General features: G+C 41.1%; 1 protein-coding gene across 10 annotated transcripts in view; it reads left to right on the forward strand.

Moving 5' to 3' along the window:
* LOC124305725 (potassium/sodium hyperpolarization-activated cyclic nucleotide-gated channel 2) overlaps window positions 1-23,990 on the forward strand; it is a 165,824-nt gene that overhangs the window by 40,357 nt on the left and 101,477 nt on the right. For all 10 annotated transcript variants that reach the window (XM_046765508.1, XM_046765429.1, XM_046765438.1 and 7 more), the window contains exon 3: window positions 20,451-20,534. In XM_046765508.1, the coding sequence (XP_046621464.1) occupies window positions 20,451-20,534 (84 nt within the window). The remainder of the gene's footprint in view (window positions 1-20,450; window positions 20,535-23,990) is intronic.

Here is a 23,990-nt window from a genome sequence, read left to right on the forward strand (position 1 = left end):
TTCGATTCGGCGGTCCGAATGAAATACGCAAACAAGCCGCATGCGTGGCATTGGCAAACCAAACCTTTCTGGAATCCATAAAAGGGGATTCTACTTTTTTAGCATCATCCTTCGAGCTTGGCTTATGTTACGTAAATAACGTAAATTGTGTCTATACACATATTATAGTTTAGTGTACAAGAGTATCCGTACATACATGCACACTGTAATTTATTCGTTGCGCTGGATGAGTATCGTTGTAACCTGCGTTATTATTATTTTATTCAACGTTACGAAAACTCCGGGAGTAAGTACTCGGATATATAAAAAGAAAATTCATCCAATCGTAGCGAATCGCAATTACGGAGTATCCGTGACGTATTCATTGAAATAGCTCTTTATGTATCGGCAGCGATGCAACTGTGTGTGTTGAGCTTCGTATGGTAATTTTGAGGAGACAAATTTAACGAAATGACGATGTGAAGACGATATAAAGGGTGAAAGTGAATTTAAACTATTTTCACATAATTCAAATGTTGGTATGTGTTGTGTAAGAGACAAATGGTAATTATTGTTTCATGTTGTTGTGTTGGTAGGAATTGGACTAATGTTGAGGCGACCGGGCGATCATCAATGCCGACTAAAAGCAGTAGGGCTCAAGTACATTACCTCTCTTTGTCTATTTTTCTATTCTTCTCTTATACTTTGCCCGTTTTATACTTGTATTGTTAAATTTTCTTATTACGCCTCATCAATTTTCTCTTGCTCTCTCTCTCTCTCTCTCTCTCTCTTATTTATTATTATTATTCACTCTACCTTTATCATCTCTAATAACAATATCACCGTCACTTGTAATTCCATTTCACTTATATTTTGTACTTTTTAAAATAATCATCGCTATTTTTTCTCACGGTATTTCGACTATACATATGTTACAATTTCAAATATTTCATCTTTCGTATTTTAATTGATCGTAACATCTGCACTATACCGCACCAAAGCACTGTGTGTATCAAGAAATTACCGTGGTACGAACCGTATTGAATATTTGAAGAATATGTCGAACCCGTTTCTTCGATAAGTCAATAGCAAAAAATTGAAAAGCAAGAAAGTAGAGGAAAAAAACAAAAAACGAAACGAATTGAAAGCAATAATATAAATCAGGCAGAAAAACAACACCTTATATGAGTAACTGATCCATAATTTCGCCGAGGGGTTGGAATATTGAACGAAACAAAAAACAAGAAGAAGAAGAAAAAAAAAAAAAAACAACGCGAAAGAAATAACTTGCAACGGTAAACGCTACCGGGGAAAAAAAGGATTCGCGTTCCTCTGATAAAACGGAGGCTGAGGCAAAAATAGAGGAGAGAAATAACATCGGAACATATTTTCTACAGTTGCCTTCTTAGGATGATGTTTGTTTTCTCCTCCCGCTATGAAAATTGGTTCTACGCAATCTCCGAAGTTCTTCAGTCTCTGTCACGAAACTTTGCAATCAACGACTCGCTGATTACTTATCTTAGCAGTTCATCGTTCTAACATTGTACTTGCATCGATTAATTAGGTAGACTCTACATTTCTTCAATCTTTACTGCTCGTATTATGAACATTACTATAATATTCCCCTTCTACCTCACGTATTTGCATGTTTCGTTCTTATTTCACGTGGTATATTATAATTTTTTTTGAAATTTACTTACCATTTTACTCAACACATCGTCGCTTTGCATCTTTCCAATTTATCATCTGTTTTCAATTTTACGATAGTATGATAATGATATTATCGCTGCACAATTTTCATCGCAATTGTGACGAGAAAATTCTCTGAATTGCTGTATTACGTTATACATGTTTTTCAATATTCGTAGGCATCGTGCAGTGTATAAATACCTGTATGTTTCATAGAATATTTATCTATTATACTTGTCAGTTGAGCTAGATTCATATACAACCTATCCGTAACACGCACGACGAGGAAAAAGGAAATCGAAGGAGTTTTTATTCAATCAAGGTGAGTTTACCGTAATGGCATCTTGCCAATCGTTCAATACTGCATCGTGTATAGTCAAATATAGGTTGAATTTCTTTTTCATACGTATAATTTCACCGAATCTCGCGGGGGAGATATGACGTCACGTTTCAGAAACCAAGACCGCTCCGTCAGGTCGACAAATACAATCGTATCATCCTCGGCTAGACGTCGAAACGTTTCTATTCGACTTGCCACCGGCGAGACGCGGGTTTTGACACCGCTGCATATATCAAACCTCGTCTATTCTCCTCGGGCTTTTTTCGTCTCACAACCAATCGATCGTCAAACCTTAAAAGTACGCGCAATTGGCTACGGAGCGATATAGATGTTTGCAGATAAAAACTACACGGCCTGACACATAGCAGCTTAGAAAAAACCTTTCAGTGTTTAATTTTTCACAAAACTTTCGTCCCGAATGAATTTAAATTCGGTTATTTGATTCACTTTCTAGTCGAGAAATTGAATATTTTTCATACCTGTGCTGTGAAATACTTTGCGCAGTATTGAAGGGTGGCTAAACCCCGTCCCGGAGGCGTCTCTTCCTCCGTGGCAGCAGACTCCATCGCTGATAATGGACGTGCTATTCGAATCACGTGGCAGTCGCTGCGGTAGATCTGGCTGTAAAATAATTTTTCAGTTCGACGTTATCCAGACGTTAACCGTGCGTATAATTGTTTTTTCCCTCCCTTACTTCTCGCTTTTTTCATTATTTTTTTTTTTCTTTTTTTTTTTTACCCTGAAAAGCTTTGGGCAGATATTAGGAAACGAGCGAAGCAAACGAGAACAGAGGGTAAAAATTTTTAAAAACAGGGGAACGAAATGTAGGTTTCGGTCTGAAAAAAAGTTTTTCATTTTGAAAGATATTGTTTTCTCAAGTGTGTGTACAGGTTCAAAGTTTCATCGAAAATTACACGTGTATTTACTTCATTCATATACATATATATATTTTTATACATTTCTTTCTCAATTCCAACAAAGGATAAATTTGCATTCTCAATGTTGAAAATCAAACTCTTCTGCCTACTCAAAAATTGTACTCGGTGGTTTTCGTTTTCAAAAACTTGAATTTTTCATCTCGTAGAGTATTGATCCAAGGGACAAAGGAGTCTGTTACGCTGGCTCTGTATAATCCTGTGTTGTTCAAACACCTGGTAAATACCACCGAGTTTCCCTCCAACTTGGTTCTCTCTTGTTTTGGACAAAATGTTTATTTGCTACAGTGAAATAAGAGAAGGTGAACAGGTACAGAGGAGCAAAAAATAAATGAACCAAAACAAAAAAGAAACATACGCCCGTAACGGGGGTGTTCAACAAGTTTTTAAGAGAGAGAGAGATACAGAGAGATTGCAGAGCATCACTCGAAACAATTTCAAGCTTAATCATTTTCAAATTAAACCAATTGATCGCGATTAATTGCGAACTGTTCGCGCCATCGCTCGGCACCTGAATCAAAATGAATTACCCGGCTGCTCCAACGGTTCAAAAACGAATCTTTATTCCTACTCCCGAAAAACATGAATCCGATGAGCCTCGACGTGGATTTTCCAATAAAACAACTCGTCTTTCCATCCTTGCTTTATACTCAGATACAGTGTAATCCCGAAGTGTATAACGCACGAATTATTCAGTCAAGAGTCAAGAGTCGGGGAACTCTGGTGCCAGCGGTGGGATGCGATGTCCAAAAATAACTCCTTTTAAGGCGAACATGCCCCATTAATGCCGCCGTATTCCCGCAACGCCGTGAGTCGCATCGGCACCCCTGCCGGGCCGTAATTTTTCCTCCTCTTCACCCTCGCTCTCTTCATTCTGGTACCCCGTTCCCTCTTGTATTAGTCGAGGCCTTCGAGGGTCTGATTAAACCGTTCAAGAGTCGAGGTACAAACGAACGAACGAACGAAAAAAAAAAAAAATGGCAAAAAACACATCCGCGTAGATTTTTTTCTCGTCAATTTTTTTTTTTTTATTTTTTTTTTCACTCGTCATTGTGCTAGGCAGTGTCGAGATCCTTAATCATACCAATATCCTTCTCGTTATGCTGGAAAGGTTATAGGTATGTATTCATCTGGAATGCAATACTTGGTCGACCGTTTCGTAGCTTCATCGATTCCTGCTAACGAGCGAGTACGTCGGTTTGATTCAGCTATTTCACAGTCTCTCTTTCTCAGTTTTCTCCTTCTTCTTTTTGTTTCATACTACTAACGCCGGTGCTTGTCTTTTTCACCGATCTGCATTCTTCTTCATCTTCCTTTCTCATTGCTGCTGCCTCTTCAACGTCGGTGTTCAAAGAATTCGTTAAGTCGAGTGGCGACCGTGAAGATTTGGAGCGAGAAAAGGGGAAAGTCGAGGTCGAACGAGAATATACCAGATAGAAGAAGTAAAAAAAAAAAAAAAAAAATGGGAGAAACAAAGCGGGTGAATAATATATAAATCGATGAATTTAACAAGGAGGGTTTTGTCTCTCCGTTCACATGCAACCCAGTTTTCTTGTACACAACACGACTCAGCGTCGGACGGGAATTCCGGACCGTTCAATATCTTTACTCGTTATCCATTTTTCGAGTGATGTCGCTCAGAGTTTCTCCCTTTAATACAGTTATTGCAACCCCGTTTTCATCCAACGGTGTTGCCGTGTTTACGCCTTGCGTCCATCTTCACGCTATGGTCTGTGTATCGTGCCGGCCATAAAACCGACTGGCAACGGAAGTCATCTCTTTAACTTGTGTTACGTACACATATCCGTCTAGACGAGAGAATTTCTGATGCGAGGCGCCCCGTATTATGCTATACCCATTTACCTAGTCGACTGTATAATGGATACGTAAAGGAGCGAATATGGGGCGTTTGGATTTGCGTCGAACTATCGTCGCCTCTCGATATCGCAAATCCTGATTTCTCGTTCCGAGCTTGCGTGACTTTCGAGTATCAATCAGATTTTCACTAACGCAAACGGCAGTGTTTCCCTCGATCTTTCTCAGGCGGTAAAAATGAAAAATTACGTTACCTACAGCCGGTAAGGTAGGATAACGTCACGGAATGCACGTTATGCGTGAGCAGGCGACTGTAATCTAATTTACAGGGGATACGGTTCAGAGCCATAAAATTGGCATCGACGGATTTTACACCCGTCTCTTACTGCAAAACTCCGTTCAAGATACATCACGTACATCTATAAATACGATATATCCGATCGGCCTGGGCAATGTTCACAACTGAGAACACGAGTGCTGTACCTGAAGAATATGAATACCGGTAAACTGGCTGCGAATGAAAATCAAGAATCGAAAATTTTCCTAAACAGTGTTAATCGTGGTGCGTTGTTCCAATGGCCCGAATCGAGCATAGAGTTTGGCAAAACGACGACAAGGAGAAAGTTATAAAAAATGAAAATCACACGGAGCGTTTGAAGTGCGACGGTTGTTCTTCGGTGTAAAAAATGAAACGTCCCATTCGTTCGTGACAGGTTGAAATTTGGTAGGGATAAAAGCGCGCGTGGCTCCCTCTCATCTCGTCCCATCTTCCCCATATTTTATCGCTGCTGGAGCGCAGCCCTCCGGGCAGGTAAACCTCGCCCAACCGTTCCTGGTATTAGTCAGAGGCTTGACTAGTTGTCGCCACTGCAGTAGCGGCAGCAAAAGCAGTGACAGTCCGCATACTTGAGACAAGAGCCTCTTTGTGCTGCACTCGTGGAAACTGCAAAATGCTCATATTCTTGCTCTCGGGGTTATCGCGCGAGAGACGGAGAGGGGAGGAAAAAAAAAAATAACAGAAATAAACCTCGGAGGCATCGTTTGGCCCGAAACCTCGCTTCTGGCTCGACTCAGAAATCTGCGGTGCAAAAAATAAAAAAGAAAATAATAAACAGAATACGGAAAAAATATTTGATCCTTTTATTGATGTCTGGCGATATTTTTTGCCGAGTAACTGGACTGCGCGTCATTTTATCCATGCCACGACACGGTTTCACCGCGGTAAAAACGGGAATAGTTCGATTACGGTTACGCTCTTTTTCTCCTCTGGAGGTGTGCAATTTTTCATGGAAAATTCGAGACGCTATATCGCGAGAGACCTTATTCCTTATCATGAATGCTGATTAAAGAGAACGGTGACTCAATTAACCGGAATGAAACGTCGGAATTTTCAAGTAAAGATTTCAGGGGAAAATCTATTTGCAGAGAGCTTGCAGAGAGCTGCTGCAATGGAGATCCTTTATTATTTTTCTTCTTCTTATTTTTCCTCATAACAGAGATCGCAAGACGATTGCTTCATGCCGGACGACGCGGCGGCGAGGAAGATGAAAAGGTGGAAGAAGGGAATAAAAGAAAAAAAAAAAAAAAACAAAGAAAGAAAAAGAAAAAAAGAAGGATTATACACGAGGGAAGTTTCTTAATCCTTTGAAAAAACTAACTAACCACCCGCTTCTCGTGGTGTACGTAGGTGTAAGTCGGGCATAATAGACCGGCGAGGATTATTTTCAGCGTAGCTCAGAGCTTGAAGGTCTTAATTTCGGTTCAAACACGGGGTAGGAATAGAAATTCCTCGCCATGCAGATATATAGATAGACGTATGCGTGTAGACGTCTTAAGAGGCACGGGCGGGTCTGCCTCTAACAACATTTATTCGACTGGAATAACCGTGATTTCGGGAATCCCAGGGAACGGAGGAGGGTTCCTGTAACATATTGTACACACGGCGTGAGCTGCGACGCACGTGCGCGAAAATCGTTTCGCAACGATTTTCATACACCAATTACGTTCTTTTCTCACGTGTATTATTTATCGCTTCTGTGATAAAGTTTCGATTGAATGAGAACCGAGGGTAGGTAGAGATATTCACCAGGATCGAGTGACGAAAGTAACCTGCAGGTTGAAATACGAAGAGGGAGGAGAAGGACGAGAACGGAATAAATAAAATACAAAATTGATTAGAACTTTGACTTCGGAGATTGGCCAGATATACTTTTATACGAAGGCTTGAAACTTCTCGAGTTGGGGTAAAAATATCGGATCTGAAGAGAACGTTTTGAGAAAGAGAAATAGTCAAGGGATTAGAGAGAAAGAGGCGAAAGTTTGTAATCTTAATTTCTCGAAAGCTCTGATGAGAATCAGGAAAATATCAAGGAGAAGGTATACATGTAGAGCGAGAGAGAGAGAGAGAAAGAGTGAGGAAAGAAAATTAAGGGGGGGGGGGGGGGGGAAACGCTGGGAAAAGAATACCTCAGGCCTGTCTGAGGAAAGATGTGCTTATTAAGAGCCTCGCAAAGCCGTATCCCAATGGCAAAGAAACTTCTTTTCTACTTTGTTCAGTTGCAGACGCTTTAAAGATAAATGCTTTCCGGTCGTCTTTTGTTTCACGTATAGTATTATAATAGCTGACGACAAAGCGAGAAAGAGAAAGAGAAAGAGAAAAAAAGAAGTCAAAGCACACGTCGTTAGCAGGCGCCACATGCAAACCAATTCTACATCCGTTCATTGTGCTTTAGCAATTTTCACTCCGGTTCCAGAATGACAGATTTGACGAGTCTGTATAAGCTGAGAACGAACGTTACCATCCTTCGAATAAAAGATTCACGTAGCTTTGCGGCCAGAGAAAAGATTACTTTGGAATTCTGGTTTTCGCACCTAGGCAGTAACGAACAGTAAGATTCTTGTCTGACTAAACACTGGCATTAAAACGTCGTTTTGTCGATCGGTCACATCCGGTGATTCATTAACGCCGCGGAGAATACACAGCTCCGCAAAGAAATACTCCTTCGAAAAAAAAAAAAAAGAAAATATACACATTACAGATATGACTGGTTTCATTGTACCGAATCTGTATCTGCTTTCCATTTTTTGCTATCACGTATGTATTGCCTGATACGATTCATTTTTTTTTTTTTTTTTTTGCATTTACACTACTCTTATAATTTATTTAAACAGTATAAGTCTATACAAAACCAGTTCAAATTGATAGAAAGAGAATTCGAGGGAGAAATAGGAAAGGAGGAATTAGAAAGAGATGAGATTCACCGTGAAACTCCGAGCGATGATATGAAATGAAAGAAAGCTACAAAATGACTTGAATTATACTAGTAGATAGATTTTCTGACGATTTACGATGCTTAAACTGTTTAACTTTATACCTTTTTGTTTATAAATATCGCTGCTATCATTAGTGTTTTATAATTTGTAAGCAAAAATAGTGTGTCGTTTAAAAAAAAAAAACCATTACGTGAAAGGTACACGTGGTACATATTTTTTATTACCATATTTCAATTTGAGAGAATCAAATCTATTATGATTATACATAAAAATAAGAAGGAGAAAAAAAAACGTAATCTCTTTCTGTGGACCAGTGATATTTTTCGACTTGTTTCGGTAACTTCTTTTTCGCTGGAAGCAGCTTTGCACGGTCTTCATTATACCGGGTATCCGACAATCACGAAAAACGGTCAGTTTCTGATGACAAAATTATTCGTGTGCAGTAAAAAGGTCATCAATCAAGATTGTCTTACATTATTAGACGGTAGATTTTTTCGTAATTCGTGCTCTCCAACTTTCATCTGACTCATTAAAAGATGCAAATGGATTATTTTCGTCTTTGTCTAACTTGTCAAGAATCCATTCACCTAAAGGTACTAAATTGTTCTGACACAACGAAATTGTAAAAACAATATTTGCTTTTTTATTCCCGATTCGTACGCTGTTCGTCGAAAAACAAATATAGTACAATTATTTTTTTCATTACTCTTTTAAACTCAAAATAAAACTTCATTTTACCTTCGCTTGTACACTTCCGAATTCTATCACGTATCAAGTTTTCCGGTGATCATAAAGCTCCGAGGTTTTCGGAACCTTCGCGTTTTAATTATTGCACCCTCCACTCGGAGAGGCATTCGTTCGTAGTGTCGGATGTACAATCTTTAGCCGCATAACGCCACGAAAGCTCGACTTGTTATCTTCAACCGGCCGAAAGTTTTCGCTCTGATTCAATCTATCCACCGCTGCAGAAACTCGCGGCAAAGGCTGACGGTGCAAGAACCGAATAACTCGAGTGGCAAACCGTGATGCAGTCGAGATCGATACAAGATTTTTCTCATTCGTAACGATTATTTATTTATCGCGTATCTGTAATACACGCGCATGTTGTAAATTCACAATTTTGAATGAATCTGGTGCTGGTAGAAAATGTTCGAAAGTGGTGAAAGAATTATTGACGCACCGTGATCGTTCGATTAATTATTCCGCAGATTTTTCATCAATATTTTCTCACTCTTCGAACATGAAGGGAAAAACTCTGTACGCAACATTACATATGCGAATGTAGACATTTTCGTATTGCCTATGCATCTACGGCTTCGGTACAAAAACCACCGTCGTAAATTTCCGGGATTTAAGTGCAGTGTGCAGGAAAACAGACCGAAGTCTTTTAATTAATTTCCAACAATTCTGACGAGGTTGAGGACGGAAACTGCGGCTCGGAAACGCAGCGTTATAATTTTGTTCGTGAAAAATTATGTCGCTGATATATTATACACACAGGTATGTTTTTCACGTTTAAATAACATCGAGTATAATTTGAAGCGTCTTCGTATTTTTGGGACCATTTTTCTTCATTCAGATTTGGAAATTATGTCGATTTTTAACCTGTTGTCACTTGAATTTACGTAAAACTTGACGGATTTTTTAACGCAGGCTTAAACGCTTATTTAGCTCGCAACGCGCGATCTGTTTTTAAAAATCGCGCAAACTCCAAAAAGTAACGGAAATAATGAGACGGGGAAAATAATGTCAATGGGAAATCATTTTCTTATTTCGTTCGTTGTACGATCATAAATTGAAATTGATAATCTTGCAGGATATAAATAAAAAAAATAAAAGTTCCGACCTCCGAACGAGCCTCTCGGAAAAAATGGAGAAGTAACAAAAAAAAAATAAAATAAAATTGAAATAAAGGTCCAGTTATCGAAAATTCCGTATACATTTGGTTGATTAATTCGCGAGTGATTTACTCTCGCGAATGCGGGGTCCTTGGCAAACGCGCCGACAGCTGCTTTTCGTATCAGTTAACAAGCTCTTGTATTAATTATTTACGGCAGCAGGCCCTCTGCGTACAGACATAAGAGCCAATAGCATCGTTCAGGAGCGCTGGGAGCCCTTGGACGTAAAAAATTCAATACCGAACCCCGCGATCACTCGCTTTCGGATAACCTGCCAATCGGAGCTTTGAAACTTTGAACGCGCGAAGGAGGCTCTCTGAAAAAAAAAAAACGAAAGGAGCATATCTTCGTAGAGGAGAAAATAAAAATCGATTCTCGCACCGTTGATCATTGATTAGTTTAAAGAATCGTGTACCTACTTCTGTGGAAAAGTCGAGCCCAACTCACCTTCCATTTACATATCTCTCGTTCCGCGGCAACATACGTAATACGTTATAGGTGTATGTAATAATGTAATATGTATGCATGCAATGGAAGCTCTTCTCTCGAAGCACAAAGCTTGGAGATAACGCGGAATTGCTACGGAACGGGGTGTAAAACCATTTAATATACGTATATATGATATCGTATACGCGCACGGATCGGAGCTTGCGGTGAAAATCCGTTAAAATTTACTCGCCGACCTAAAAATTGAAACGGCACTTGAAAACTCGGTAAATTATTCAACCGGATTCTTCAGGCTCCGCGCCTCTTCCGCTTCGCTCCAGCTTTGACCAGTCGAGATTTTCTCAACTCTCTACGGTGGAAGCGATTTTCCTCTTTCGACCGAAATTAACGTCCTCCAGAGAGCGTGAGAGTAGATTGCGGTTCCTGATCATTTTTCCCTTCTCCCTTATTCGTCACTTGGACGGTCTAAAATCATACCTATTTTTAGGAGTTTTTTTTTTTAGTTTCATTTTTCATTTTCTTATTTTAAAGAAAATGAAAATACGTAGAACAATTTGAGTTTGAGGGCTTTGTCATTTATAGTTTCAACAAAAATTAATTTCAATGATAAAATTTTAAAATGTTATTGAAATTATGAATAATAAAGCTTTCAAAGTGAAATTGCTCCAAGTGCTTTCATGTTCTTAAAAAAAAAAAAGGTAACGGGAAAAACAGAATTTTCGGTAATATTTCTATAAATTCCCAGAAACTCGTTAATACTAAAAATTAATATCTCGTGTTTGAAAATCGAATTTACTGTTGTTTAGACCAAAGATTCGAAGCCAAATGGCAATTGGTACACCGAGTACTCGGGGTTCTAAAATACGAGTGAAACGATCGTTCTCTTCAGCCTTTGATCGTTCCAATTTCGGATGTCAGCTTCGTTCGGAAGGATATGACGATTATTTTCTTGCGAAGAAATGGGCGAGGTCCGAATTTATCCGAGGATCAGTGCCCGGCCTTAACCCTTGACAAAGGGCGTTCATTTGCAAGTCGGACCTCCCAAATCGTGTAGGGACTTCGTTGCAACACCAGCGAGAAGAGAAACGCTGTTTCTAATAGCCCTCCGAATACTCGGTGCCCTAATCGCACACGTCAAAGCTTGTCACACAGATCCATGATTAACCCGTTTATAGAAGCGTCGAAAATTCACGACGCGTCAATTAATCCAACCCGCTTTATATTCCTCCCGCGAGTATCCTCCCTCTTCACCCTTTCGTAACCAGATTCGAAAAGTTTTATCGTTATTTTCGAGGTCTTGTGTCGTCTTTCCAACCCACTGTAGAATTCGAGTCACCCCCTGCCTACTTCATAAGTTTGTCAAATTATAACCAAGCGTTACAATTGTAAGGGTTTTTGATAATCGTCAATTTCTTTTTCGGAATCTTCGAATATACCTTGAAACGCAGTATTTTCGAAACTCTTAGTTACACTTTGTATTTATCTTTCTCATTTCAATTCAGCTTTTATTTTGTTTTATTAACCGTGTCACTGCAGTCATTGCAACACCGCATCGAAACATCTGAAAAACGAATTTATTTGACGCGATTCAAAATTGTAATACGAGTCCGTGTGTGTATATAACGTGTGTTGGAGAACCACGAGCGTGAACAATAGCGCGGCCATTAGTCGGCGGGAAATGAAGAGAAATTCGTTGGTGCGTGTTTTATTTTTTTTTGTCGTTTTTGTTTTTTTTTTTTTTTCGAAAAACGACGGAAGCACCGCGTATAAACGAGCTACGGGTGTATCACGAGCCTCGGATATTATATACCTATACCCGATAAATTTTTTTTATTCCACGCCCTTCGAGTTTAGCGTCAACAAATTGAATTGTAACTGCGAATTTGACGACCGTGTCGAACGACACGGAGGGCGGCTGACCCTGCGGAAGTGAAAACAAAAATAGAAGAAATAAAGGAAAAGAGGAACACGGTATAATTCAGGGGTTTGGAGTGAGGGAGACGTTGACCTCGGCATGGAGAAAATGAAAATTAATCGTGAAATTACCCAAGTTCAATTCCTCATACCATTTTTCCCAATCTCAGATAATTGCTCTCGGATTACACAGGTCTGCAAAAAAATATTTTTGTTTCAGCTACACGGGATGTTTTTGATAAACATTATGATTTCGGGTGTGCTGAATCTAGAAATAACTTCCATTTTCCGTTTCCCTGTTTGTACTTATTCTTGAGTCTCACTCCAATGAATATCAAATGGAAGTAAGAAATCACTTTTGCTCAGGATTTTTAGAACCAAGAATAGAATACCAGATTTCGAATTAAACGGGAGTCACACTCTAAATGAAAACTACAAACACGAGGTTACGAAAAAACCTGACGTGATGAAACTTTTTGAGTATATTTCGCTGATTTCAGTGAGTGAAAATCTATTAGAAACGGTATAAAAAAAAAACCTGTGCAGTTTTTTGATTGCAAAACTGCGTTATTAATACAATGTGCGGGAAAATGTTGTGTGCTTTGGTTATCTCCGCCACCTGAAATGTTGATGAAGCATTTCCCCCTCCTTTCTGCGCCCATTAACCGGTGGCTGATAAAACTAGAAATCCTCTTAATGACGGGTAATATCCCGTTTGAACACGAGCCTGTAGAACCGCGAACCGTTGTACCTGTATGCTGATGCTATACGTGACTTTAAGCTTATGTAAATAAACGAGCGAGGAGGCGAGCTCGATAAAGGGGCGATCAGAGAACTCGGTTCAGGCTGGAAAACGTGGTGGCCTTTCCTTGTTTATCTCACCTCCTCTTTGCAAACGTTTCCTTTCGTCGAGGTTAAAACGCCCTCGTATCACACGACAATTCTCGAAAAGCGAAACGTCCAATCGATGCCCGGCAATACATGCATTTTAGGGAACATCCGGAGGATGTAAAAAGTAAAAGCACTTCTCGAGGGGGACAAGAATAGGTGTGCAAACCGTCAGACGAAATCTCCTGAGTCTGGTAAAGAGTTTCCAGTCACTGTTGGGACTTGGAGGGTGAAATTTGTTTGTGAAAAAAGAATAACAGAAAAAGAACGAAAGATTCTACGTTTCTTAGGATCGAAACTTGCTTCTTGGGCGAAAGTCGCCTCTCGTCGTTCGAAAATCCAGGGTCTTAACCGCGGCCTAAGCCACGGGAAGCCGGGAATAAGGGCTCTGGGGTGTATTTTTATTACGTGCGTGGAGGTCGATATCTTAACCCTAATATCCTGAAAGTTGGAAGCACTCCTGCAGTGCGGTCTAGTTACGCGCTTGTGTAATTCAACGTTTCGGCTTCTCCCTACCGCCGCCGTCACCCTTTCCTGTTAAGACAGGCATCCCGTGCCGCAAACCTTCCTAAAGCAATTTCACCGCCTTTCCGATTAATCCCTTATCGATAATCGATCCCCCATTTATCAATTTCGCCACGATGCAGCGCTGCAAGGTCTTGGGAATATGTTGTATTCCTTTCTCCGATACGTGAGGCGAAGATTTCCTTACTTCAGATTGGCTCTGTCCGAAGCGTTTTTCTCCCCTCTTCAGGTGCAAGAGACCAAGCATCGAAGGACTTACAAGACGTCACGTCGCGGCTCTCACAGCCAGAGGTATCCTCCACCTATTCGGTGAAAAAGCGGTTGTCACGAAGTGCAAAACGTTCATCGTTCATCGGTTCACCCTGACGACACCGAGCTTTTACTTTGTTTGCACCCGTGACGCTGCAGGGAGAGTTGACGCTTCGGAGATTAGAGGCAGGCTTTGGAAGATGAATAAAACGGTGAAGCCCTGCACGCTGTCAGATCCATCCCTTTATCGCCATCGGCGATTTGCGGCTTGTGTTAGAAGTGGGGAAGAACGGTTCAAGTCATCCTTTGAACGACGCTTAATCACATTTTGCTTCCGGCCATTTTTCATCCATCCTCAAAAATCTTCCGGCAAGTACGGAATCGTTCGTAGCTCCAGCCGAAGTACTGCCTGATGGAATCCCGTTCAGTTGTCACGAACTTCGAGTCCAATTGGCGGCGTAGATCAACTTGACCGGCCAGCAATGTGCAGGGTTGGGAAAAGCCTTTGAGCTTTCGCAGCGCAGAGGCTCGTCAAGCAGCGTGCGGAATTCCTGCGTCCCTTTTCATCCAGCGTTCATACCGTAAAGCTCGACCAGCAACTTGACCCTTTTTCGACGTTGTACAACGACTGCTATGCGAGCTGGCTCTCACGCACTTCGCTGGACAGACAGAAAGCTGCGTGGGTCGGAAAGTAATGCTGTCGGTAGTTCAGCAGCCTCGGCATGATAATTTTCGCGAAAATGTATGGACTCGCCGCAAAATCCCGTTTCTGCGGTTACGCCTCGGATTACAACCTTAACAATCATCCCACGTCTGCTCTGCGGAGGAAGGAAAAGTTGCACCGACACGCTGCATCCTGCTTTTATGTACGTGAATATAAACTGTGGTTGGTACCTCAGCTGAAGAGCGAGCCGCTGTTTCCTTGGAATTCATCCTAGTTTCTGCCGTTGGGTTTTTACTACGGTTTCTTTCTTTTACTCTCGGTGCAGGCAGTCGGCAATTGCTTTCCGAGTGAATTGACCATTAGTCGGTATGGATAAGGATCAGGAATTATATTCCTGACCGATGGACTGTTTACCCAACTATATTAGTCAGCTATTGCCACTAGAAATAAGGGGGAGTCGGGAACGGTGACATGTGTAACCAGTCGTTGACCTGGGAATTAGTGATAGACGAACAACCCTAGTCGCCGTCAGTTGAATGCGTATGGTTCTTGGTACAAGAGACAACCACCCAACTTAACCCACTGGTGCCAACCTTATACTTCTTTCAACGACTTCAACTCGGCGAGAATCCACTTCAATTCTTTCAAAGTCACGTGAAATCATGCATTCACTCAAAGGTACTTGACTTCAAGTCCTTTCAATTCACAAAGTCTCGAAATCTTCGGTGCACGCAAACAAACTTGATGATGGTCTTTAATTTTCCCACCCGCAATGTTGTCTGTCTTTCCGATCATCCATTAAACTTCAAGTTCAAATGTTTCAAAGAATCAAAAGGGGCTGTTATAACTATCGCTTTATGTGTTCGAAATCACAACAGTATAATCGGTCATAATATTGGCACAAATTTATTTGCTTTACCGAGTGGCGAGAATCTATTGATGTGTTCGGCACACCCTGACGACCGTTGATCGTACGTGTATGTGCTTTGACGTCTATTTACCCGTGATGGAATTGCTCTCGGTGAAGCGTAACGTTAGATATCTGTAAGAGTAAACGTTGGAAGAGCAAGCGTCGAAGGGCAGTAAATTTCATACGCCCGTATCTGCGGTACATCCATTGTAACGGTTTAAAGTCGTGGTCACTCAACGCGCTCGTTCAGTTGCTGAGCTTCGATTATGTGCGCGCCCGGTTAACATACAACGGAACGATCTAACCGCGCTTTGAATACCTTTACAATTCATCCACCACCGGCACACGGTTGCAGGTAGTGCAGAGAAACGGTAATTGGAGACGGAATATCTCGTTAATTACGCCGATCTATTCTATCTATCTATCCATCCATCCTCGAGATGTTGAAGCACGTCTAAAACACCGGCAGCATCGAAGCGAGATTGACCCGCCCGTGGCCGAGATGAAGAGAGATCAACATCGCAACTGTCATACGTTGGGTACAATTTATAACCTGTGCCGTACATTATTCACGGGTGAAAATCTTCGACTGGCTGAAGCTCGGCTGCTGACACAGAATCGGTTGGCCGCCCCGAACGATCCATACGTTGAATCTCGAGGAGTTCTTCATTGTCTGGCGTTGTGGAGGCTTGACCTTCTCCCACATATCGAGTGCTTCTCCCTCTCCTCAACTCACTCCACTTTATCATTGCAGCGAACTGCACCGTCCGGGGTGAGGCACCCTTGGCTCGTCACACCTTCTGCTGCAGATGCAGCTGCAGTGTCATGACTCCGTGTTAAAAGACCTGCTGCAGGTATTATCTTTTGTTGGCAGGGTGTGTATGTGCAGCGCGGCGTCGTTGCACCACCGCGCTAGTTTTACCTCTCGATATTTATCTCGGAATATTCATTCGCCCAGATGCTAATGCTGCTGCTGCTACGATGCTGCATGCAGCCGCTTCTTTATCGAGGGGTCGCTCTTTTGCTTTTCAGATCCTCGCGGGGCTTCCACCACCAACGTACACCGCCTTGAAAGGATCTCGGAGATTATTCGACCTCAGCCTCAGCCTCTAGGCTCAACCGCATATCTGCCTACCCTTACAATCCAGCCCGTTTCATCCTGCCATTGGAATCTGATAACTTATAACGCGATTCCAGATCACCGGCGCCACTTGCCGAGCCCTTCTCGCCTGCATTGGAATGTGTTAGACGTGCTCCTGGTGTTTCACTAAACTATTTCCAACACAACTCAAGAGATGCTCGCGCATCGGGAGGCTCCGAATTTAACGAGGAGAAGGCTACACGTGCCGTATGACTTGCGGCATTCTGTTTATAGAAGATGATGCGGTTTTATATATCTTTTTTATGTATATACACGTACCATTCCAATAACCGTTCGAACGACCACCGCTTGATTCGATAGTGAAAAGGCAGCCCCTCGCAAGTCGATTCTTGAAGTGAAAAACCCGCTGACCTTCGGGCCAAAGGAGTATTCCTCGATTGGGGCTTGTGGAAGATTGATATCTCTCGATTTCAGTATTCCAGCTAGCTGCTTCTAACCGTGACTAATTGTAAGATCCGAGAAACACGCGAGTCTTGCAACTGACCTCACTTAACGTGGATCAATCTTCCTCCGGCTTACGGGGGACAGGTTTAATATTCGTACCTAGACATCGATCGACACGGGTCATGCCTCACGAGTCCCAATTTTGCGTCGTCCACGGTTCACTGCCCGTCCGGTTTGATCCGAATCAATTTCATTACAACCGTTCGGGTTACCGACTGCCTTCTCCCGTGTTCCACAGACTGCTTTCCTGAACCTGCTGCGGCTTTTCGGAGCGGAAGTATATTTATGTACACTTGGGGACAATGAATCTGAGACGGCTAATTTTTTACACTACACAGTTATGTTGGCAACACAGGAAAACCTACAGCGCCACACTCGGCCGAGCGCGAAACTAACTCAATCTCAACAAACATAACGTAACCCATGACCGTCGAATCTAACCTTAGATTGCGTGTCAATCCAACAAGTCATTATCCCCGCGGTATTCTAACAATAAGGTTAGATTCGACGGTCATGGGTTACGTTATGTTTGTTGAGATTGAGTTAGTTTCGCGCTCGGCCGAGTGTGGCGCTGTAGGTTTCTCTGTGTTGCCAACATAACTGTCTAGTGTAAAAAATTAGTCGTCTCAGACTCATTGTTCCCAAGTGTACAAGTCTGGACTCCATTTCGCGCACCAACATCTTACAATCTGTCTGACACTCCGCGGTTTCGTTCCTGCAGACTTGAAAATAACATTCGATATTGGCTGCACTACATATTCGTACGGATTAGTAAACGGAGCGAGTGAGTTTGCTACCGAACAAAGGGTAACACCCGCGTCTTCCGCGGCTTGGGAATTGGAGCGAAATCACTTCTACGATTCGATACACCAGCTGCCTCGCGTACACCTTTTACACACTTTTACGTATCGCGTGTTTTACGTTCCTCGGTCCTGGGGGCTTTGTAATACTACGACAACGACAACGATAACGATGGTGACGAAAAAAAAAACGCCTCTGGCACAGGTGAACCGCGGGATGCGTGATGGCCCATAACGCGGTCTCGTATAAATACAATATTACACATTGACAGCTTGTACGATTAGCTCTGCGCTGAAAACGCCGGTGGATCTTGACGGATCAACCAGCGTCGTCATCCTAGATTTCAGACATGGCGAAAGTTGCTTCATAAGACGAAGAAGATAAAGAATTGCTGACAGAAATTAAGTCAGGGATCAAATTATGATAACACATCGAGCACCGAGTCTCTAAATTTGATCTGGGAATGAGAATTGTCACGTGAGTCAAAGACAGCTTGCTATCAATTTCACCGTTGCGATGATCACCAAGAGAATTTTTCTTCTCCATTCACTACCGGAAGTTCATATAAACGAAACACTTGAATGATCTCCCGTTGTATATAAATCGAGGATAAATTGTATAATTTAAAAAAAAATGAGGATCATTAATGTGGGGAAGAATATTGCACCTAGACCTGTGTCAGTGTGTTGGTGAGAGTCTATATCAAAAATATGCAAAGCACCCCTTATGTCGTCTCACTCGCGAATAATGTCATGAATAATGTCTGCATTATATTCCTCCGCCGCCTACAGGTGCAAGATCTTATATATATATAGTATATATGTGTGTGTGTATATATATATACACACATCTATGCCTTTCCTCCCGCTTCAATGGGCGGCACCCCAATTATCGTATTTGTCATGTTCGACCTCCTGCGAACTCGTGAAAATCATAGGGAAAGCTCGATTCCTGTCTCTCTCTATCTCTCTTTCTCTCTCTCTCTCTCTCTCTCTCTCTCTCATTAGTTTACCTTGTTACGTGAAAATCTTTTATCTATCTTTTAACACTCATAGTATATACCTACTGTAAAACTATTCATCCTCGGTTCCATTTATCCTTTAAAAATAGGTGCATCATATTCGTTGAATTGAAATGAAAATCATTACTGTACATAATCGATTCGCGTAAATCGTGAGGAAGGCGAAAGAAATGAATAAAACGAAGAGGGGAGGGAAAAGAATAACAACAATTTCTTGTCAGTGAATCATAATGAATGAGTAAACTTTGCTTACGATGTTAACGACGTCTTGTTCACGCTTTGTTGGAATTCTGCGCCATTATTGTAATCGTGGTAACATGTTATTGTTACTATTATTGGTATTATTATTTTATGTATATGCGTATAAATGTATATTTATATACATTTACATATTTAATGGCCGTGGTGAGAAAAAGGAATTGGAAAACAGTGTTTCTTGAGGTGAAAATGATCATTTTACCTTCTCGAGGCAATTCGCGTAATTTACACAACGTGGACTTTTTCCCGAATGCGGTTGATTTAAGTGACAGCTCATGTTGCATGACGTTTGAAACGGTTTTCAGGGGTTTTGATAGGAATACCAGTTGTCTGGGTCCATTCCGAGCTTTTCGAGGGAAGACCTCGTTCAAAGTGGGATGAATATTAAAAATTGTTCATATTTTTTTTTGTCAAAGAATCGATTATTCGGTCATCTTTGATCCGCGCGATATTATTGCCAGTGTACGAAGCTTGCCACAAAATCTTGTACAGCATGTTAGAGTTATGTTGAACTAAACGCGGTGATCGATCGCCTAGTGTAATAAATTTTACATTAAAAAATGAATACTCAAAGAGATATAATTTATAGACATATTTCTTTATTCTTTCACGCTAGGGTAAATTATACATTGTGTAACAACCCGAGAGAGGCGTGGAAAATTCCGCGAAGGAATACGGCGACGTGTCCCATTAAAAGCACATTAATCAAGCGATAAGCTTCCCTAAGAAATCTAATTTTCTGTAAAATTCTTCCCCCCCCTTCTGTTCCCCGTCCCTATACATCTATCCCCGGCATATTATATATATATATATATATATATATATATCCTCTTGATACTGAGTCGTTACTTCTTCGAATACTTCCGTCTGTAAACCTACTTATAATTTATGGCTCGTCGTCGGAGCTTTCTCGCCGCCGTCTCTGTCTCGAATCGCTTGATCGTTCTGTAAACCGATCGACCGTTAAACGACAGTTTCATCGCATTTTTCTCAATGAAACAACATTTCTCGTTTTTTTTTTTTTTTTTATTTACATACTCGTGCGATTGTTCATCCTTTTTTATACCTCTTGCTGATGAAACGAGGTCTGTTTATTTGCAAAATTTTCATTTAAACACGAGAGAAAAATTTCCGATTATAAGCTAGGTTCGATTTTCCGATGAATCGGTCGTTAATTGTCGTTGAGATATTTAGATCGATTTAACGTTTGATTTGTGTTTATCTTTTTTCCCTCACAGTTGCCACGGAATTGAGAATCCACATGCAGAAAAGCATGAGAAAATCCAGTCTCAGGAACTTGACACGTCATGGCCATTTTCTTTGTAAGTTACCCACACTTTATTATACAATATACACGTCACACGTTATCATTTATTATTACTCAACGATATCGATCCGATTGATCGCCGTACATTCGTACTAGTTAAATATTAATTTGTCACAATAAAAAAAAAAAAAAAAAAAATTACAGTTCATTGCGATTCCGTTGCCATCTAAGTTCGATTTTAGCAAAGTTTCTTGAAATCGCGTTTCAGAACTTTGGGTTTAATTTCCAAATCAAGTATGATAATCTGAGAGCCACCTGTGGCTTATGAATTGATATCAATTCATGAGATCGTGATAGGATTAGCATAATACCTGTACTCTGAGCCGGTAGATCAAATCTGAACATCTTAGTTTCGAGTTCAGTTGTTTAAGAAAAAAAATGGGGGAATCAGTTAATAATTAACGATTCAATTCGTTGTACGAGCTTCACCGTATTCCAGAAGAAAAGCGTAGAATATCTTCCCCATCGTCGAAGCCTGATTTTTTCTTTCTCACGAGTTAAAGCCGACGTTAAAAGCTATCGAATTTCCCGCCACGTGGATTTGATCAATAGCTAGTTAAACGCTATTCTGAAAGATGGCGCCGTCGTCCGAGCTTGCAAGCTACTCGAAAGCTCGAAAACGTTGGCTAACTCACCACCAGGGACCGCCAGTAGTCGAAAGCACGGAGCTTCTTGGTCGAACGATTTCCTCCACCTCTCTCTCTTTCTCTCACTCTCTCTTTCTCTCTTTATCTCTACAGGCAATATGGCAGAACTGGATTCTCAGCACGTGACACCCACGCCATGAGAGTTCAGAGGGAGGGAATGAAAAATCGATTTACGGGGATATCAGACACGCTTGGGACAACTCAAATCTGAGCGAATTTCTTGTCGCAAAATCAGCGCTAACTCTGCGCGAAAATTATTACAATTCTCGTTTCAAAGCTTATTATTCGCAGTTTCGTTTTCAGGGGTTTTTGCAATTTCGTGGTATAAATTCATCCTCAATTATTTATTTATTAATAATCCGGTGAATTCAAATTAAGTATGCGCGAATCGATTTTCTCACACGCTATTATTATTCCATGATATCGAAACGCGGAACAGATTTGATAATGCTTGATAATACCTGCGAGCTTTAGTAATGTAATAATTAAACTGGTGTAAATGATTTATTTACAACGGATATAAGCTGTTAATTGGATATTTTTACAAACGAACAGAAATTAATCCGTGCAAACATAGCATCCAAAACACGATATAATCGCATCAAAAGAAAGTGGAGAAAAATAAATCTTAATCTGAATGTTTTATTTTTACTCTTTTTTTTTTTTTTTTTGGTTCACTACAGAGAACGAGGAAGTGAGTGAGAGAGGGAGAGAGAGAGAGAGAGAAAATGTGGTTTCCTCGGGTGCGGTAATAAATTACGCCTCGAGGTTATTTATCAGAATTTTTTACCTTCTTTCGTCTAATAATTTTTCTTCATCCAAGCACCAATTTCTGAATCCCGTATATCTATATCGGAAGAATTTGCGCCGTACTTTTCTGGATAAAACTACAAGTTATACTCTGTGTTCTTTCCTTTTTTTTTTTCTTTTTCTCCTTTTTCTCTTCTCCTTTCGGAATAAGAAAAAGTCAATAATAATTCACGGAATAGAATGTAGTATTCTACTTTATCCAGAAACTTTTTTTTTTTTTTTTTTTATAAACTCGGAGATGGTGGAACAATATTGGCTTACCTCGTGGGCAGACACAGACTGTTTTGTACTCCGACTGTCTGACCATGCTCATAAGGATCGCTGTTGGGGTTTGCGGCTCACCGCGGGAATACTTGAACAAAATAACTTGTGCGTAAAATTGGCCGGTTATTGTTGGTTCAGTGCGGGGGCGTTTTGCCCTTACTCCCAACTCCTGGAACGTATATATGTGTGTATATATAATGTATAAGCACCACGCGTTTAAGTTTACGTCCCGGTGTAACGTTACGTATGCGTCGGGTGGTAGGGCTTGTTAAAAAGCCCTTTTATATTGCATATCGCATCAGGTTTCTGGGCTTGTATCCACTCCGATTCGCTTTGGGACCTAAGCGACTCATTGTCGTACCTCGGTGTGAATTTTTTACACTGCCCAAATTGAGTTTTTTAAATTTTGCCTTCTTTGTGATATTCAGAATCGAGAAGTTGGCGAAATCAACTCGAGAATGAAGAGTAGATTCATCAATGGAATAGATCTTTACGCTTTCATGTCCAAGGAATCAATTCCGACCATTTTTAGATCGACGTTTCACTGAGTAATCAATTTTTCCGATATTAAAACCAACGGATTTTCATTTTTAATGCTTATCAGATTTCAGCTGTTCTCGAGTCATCTTCCAAAAATCATCTTTCTCCTTTTTTGCCTGACAGTAACTTGAAAACGGCTGAACCGATGTCGGTGAAACTCGTCCGATTGGTTCGAGATTTCGAATCTAAATCCCTTAGTCTTCGACCCAGCTGTCTATTTTTTCCATCATCCACCAACTCCCAGTCGATTCCCTGTCAACGGCATCTCCTAATTCACCTTCCAACCGTTCGATCCAATCACGAACCAAAAGTGTCGTTGGTCAAAGTGCCGAGTTCTTGAGACGCGTCTTGGAACATACAGTAGTTACTCGGACACGTGGAGGCGTTGCCGACGTGTGTGTAACGAAGGTATGCAAAGGAGCGGGTGGGCGCCAAGGGTCGAGAATGAGTCGTATCGATGTCGAACCGGGTTGTTTGCAGAGTGTTTTCGCTGTCTGATTCCGTACGGGGTTATACACTGAGAGAAATTTTTACGCGTACCTCGTTTTTCGCAATTCCAACAATATTCGAACAGTTTTTTCAACGATACCTGTTTTACTGAATTTTTCTAGTTACTGTAACAAATGAAGTTTTTCTCAGTGTACCTACGCATAGATTGTATTTACCGTACGAACTCCACTACAGGTACAGACGTTTGCCCAAGCTTTCGAAGGTTCAACCCTACCGGGTACAAAATGGGTTAGGCTTCTTGTGTCGGTACACCCTGTTTATATATCCGCGTGTGCATGTCTCCACATACCCAGCCATTGGACGTACCTCTAATTTTATTGATTCAACGTTCCATTGGGCTTCCGGCCAATTTGAAAACGATCCCTAACTATATCGCTGCCTCTTCTCTGCATTAGCAATGAATGAAAATGGATCGGAATACTTCCTTCGGACCAGATGGGAATGAACTGATTTTTGTGTTGTTTTTTTTTTTTTCGTTGGGAGGGTGGCTTCCACCCGACTGGCCTGAAAAGCCTTTGCGTGTATCAGGTACTCACTTGCATTATACAGGTAAAAGTATATACGTAATAGGTACGTTATATGTATGCGGGGAAAAAATATTGCGGATGTTTGTAGAGTCGGATTAAATAGGAACCTTCCATTTCGATCAGTCTTATCGCTCGAACTTATTCTACAAAATT

The sequence above is a fragment of the Neodiprion virginianus genome, chromosome 1 (assembly GCF_021901495.1).
Source record: "Neodiprion virginianus isolate iyNeoVirg1 chromosome 1, iyNeoVirg1.1, whole genome shotgun sequence".
Lineage (NCBI taxonomy): Eukaryota > Metazoa > Arthropoda > Insecta > Hymenoptera > Diprionidae > Neodiprion > Neodiprion virginianus.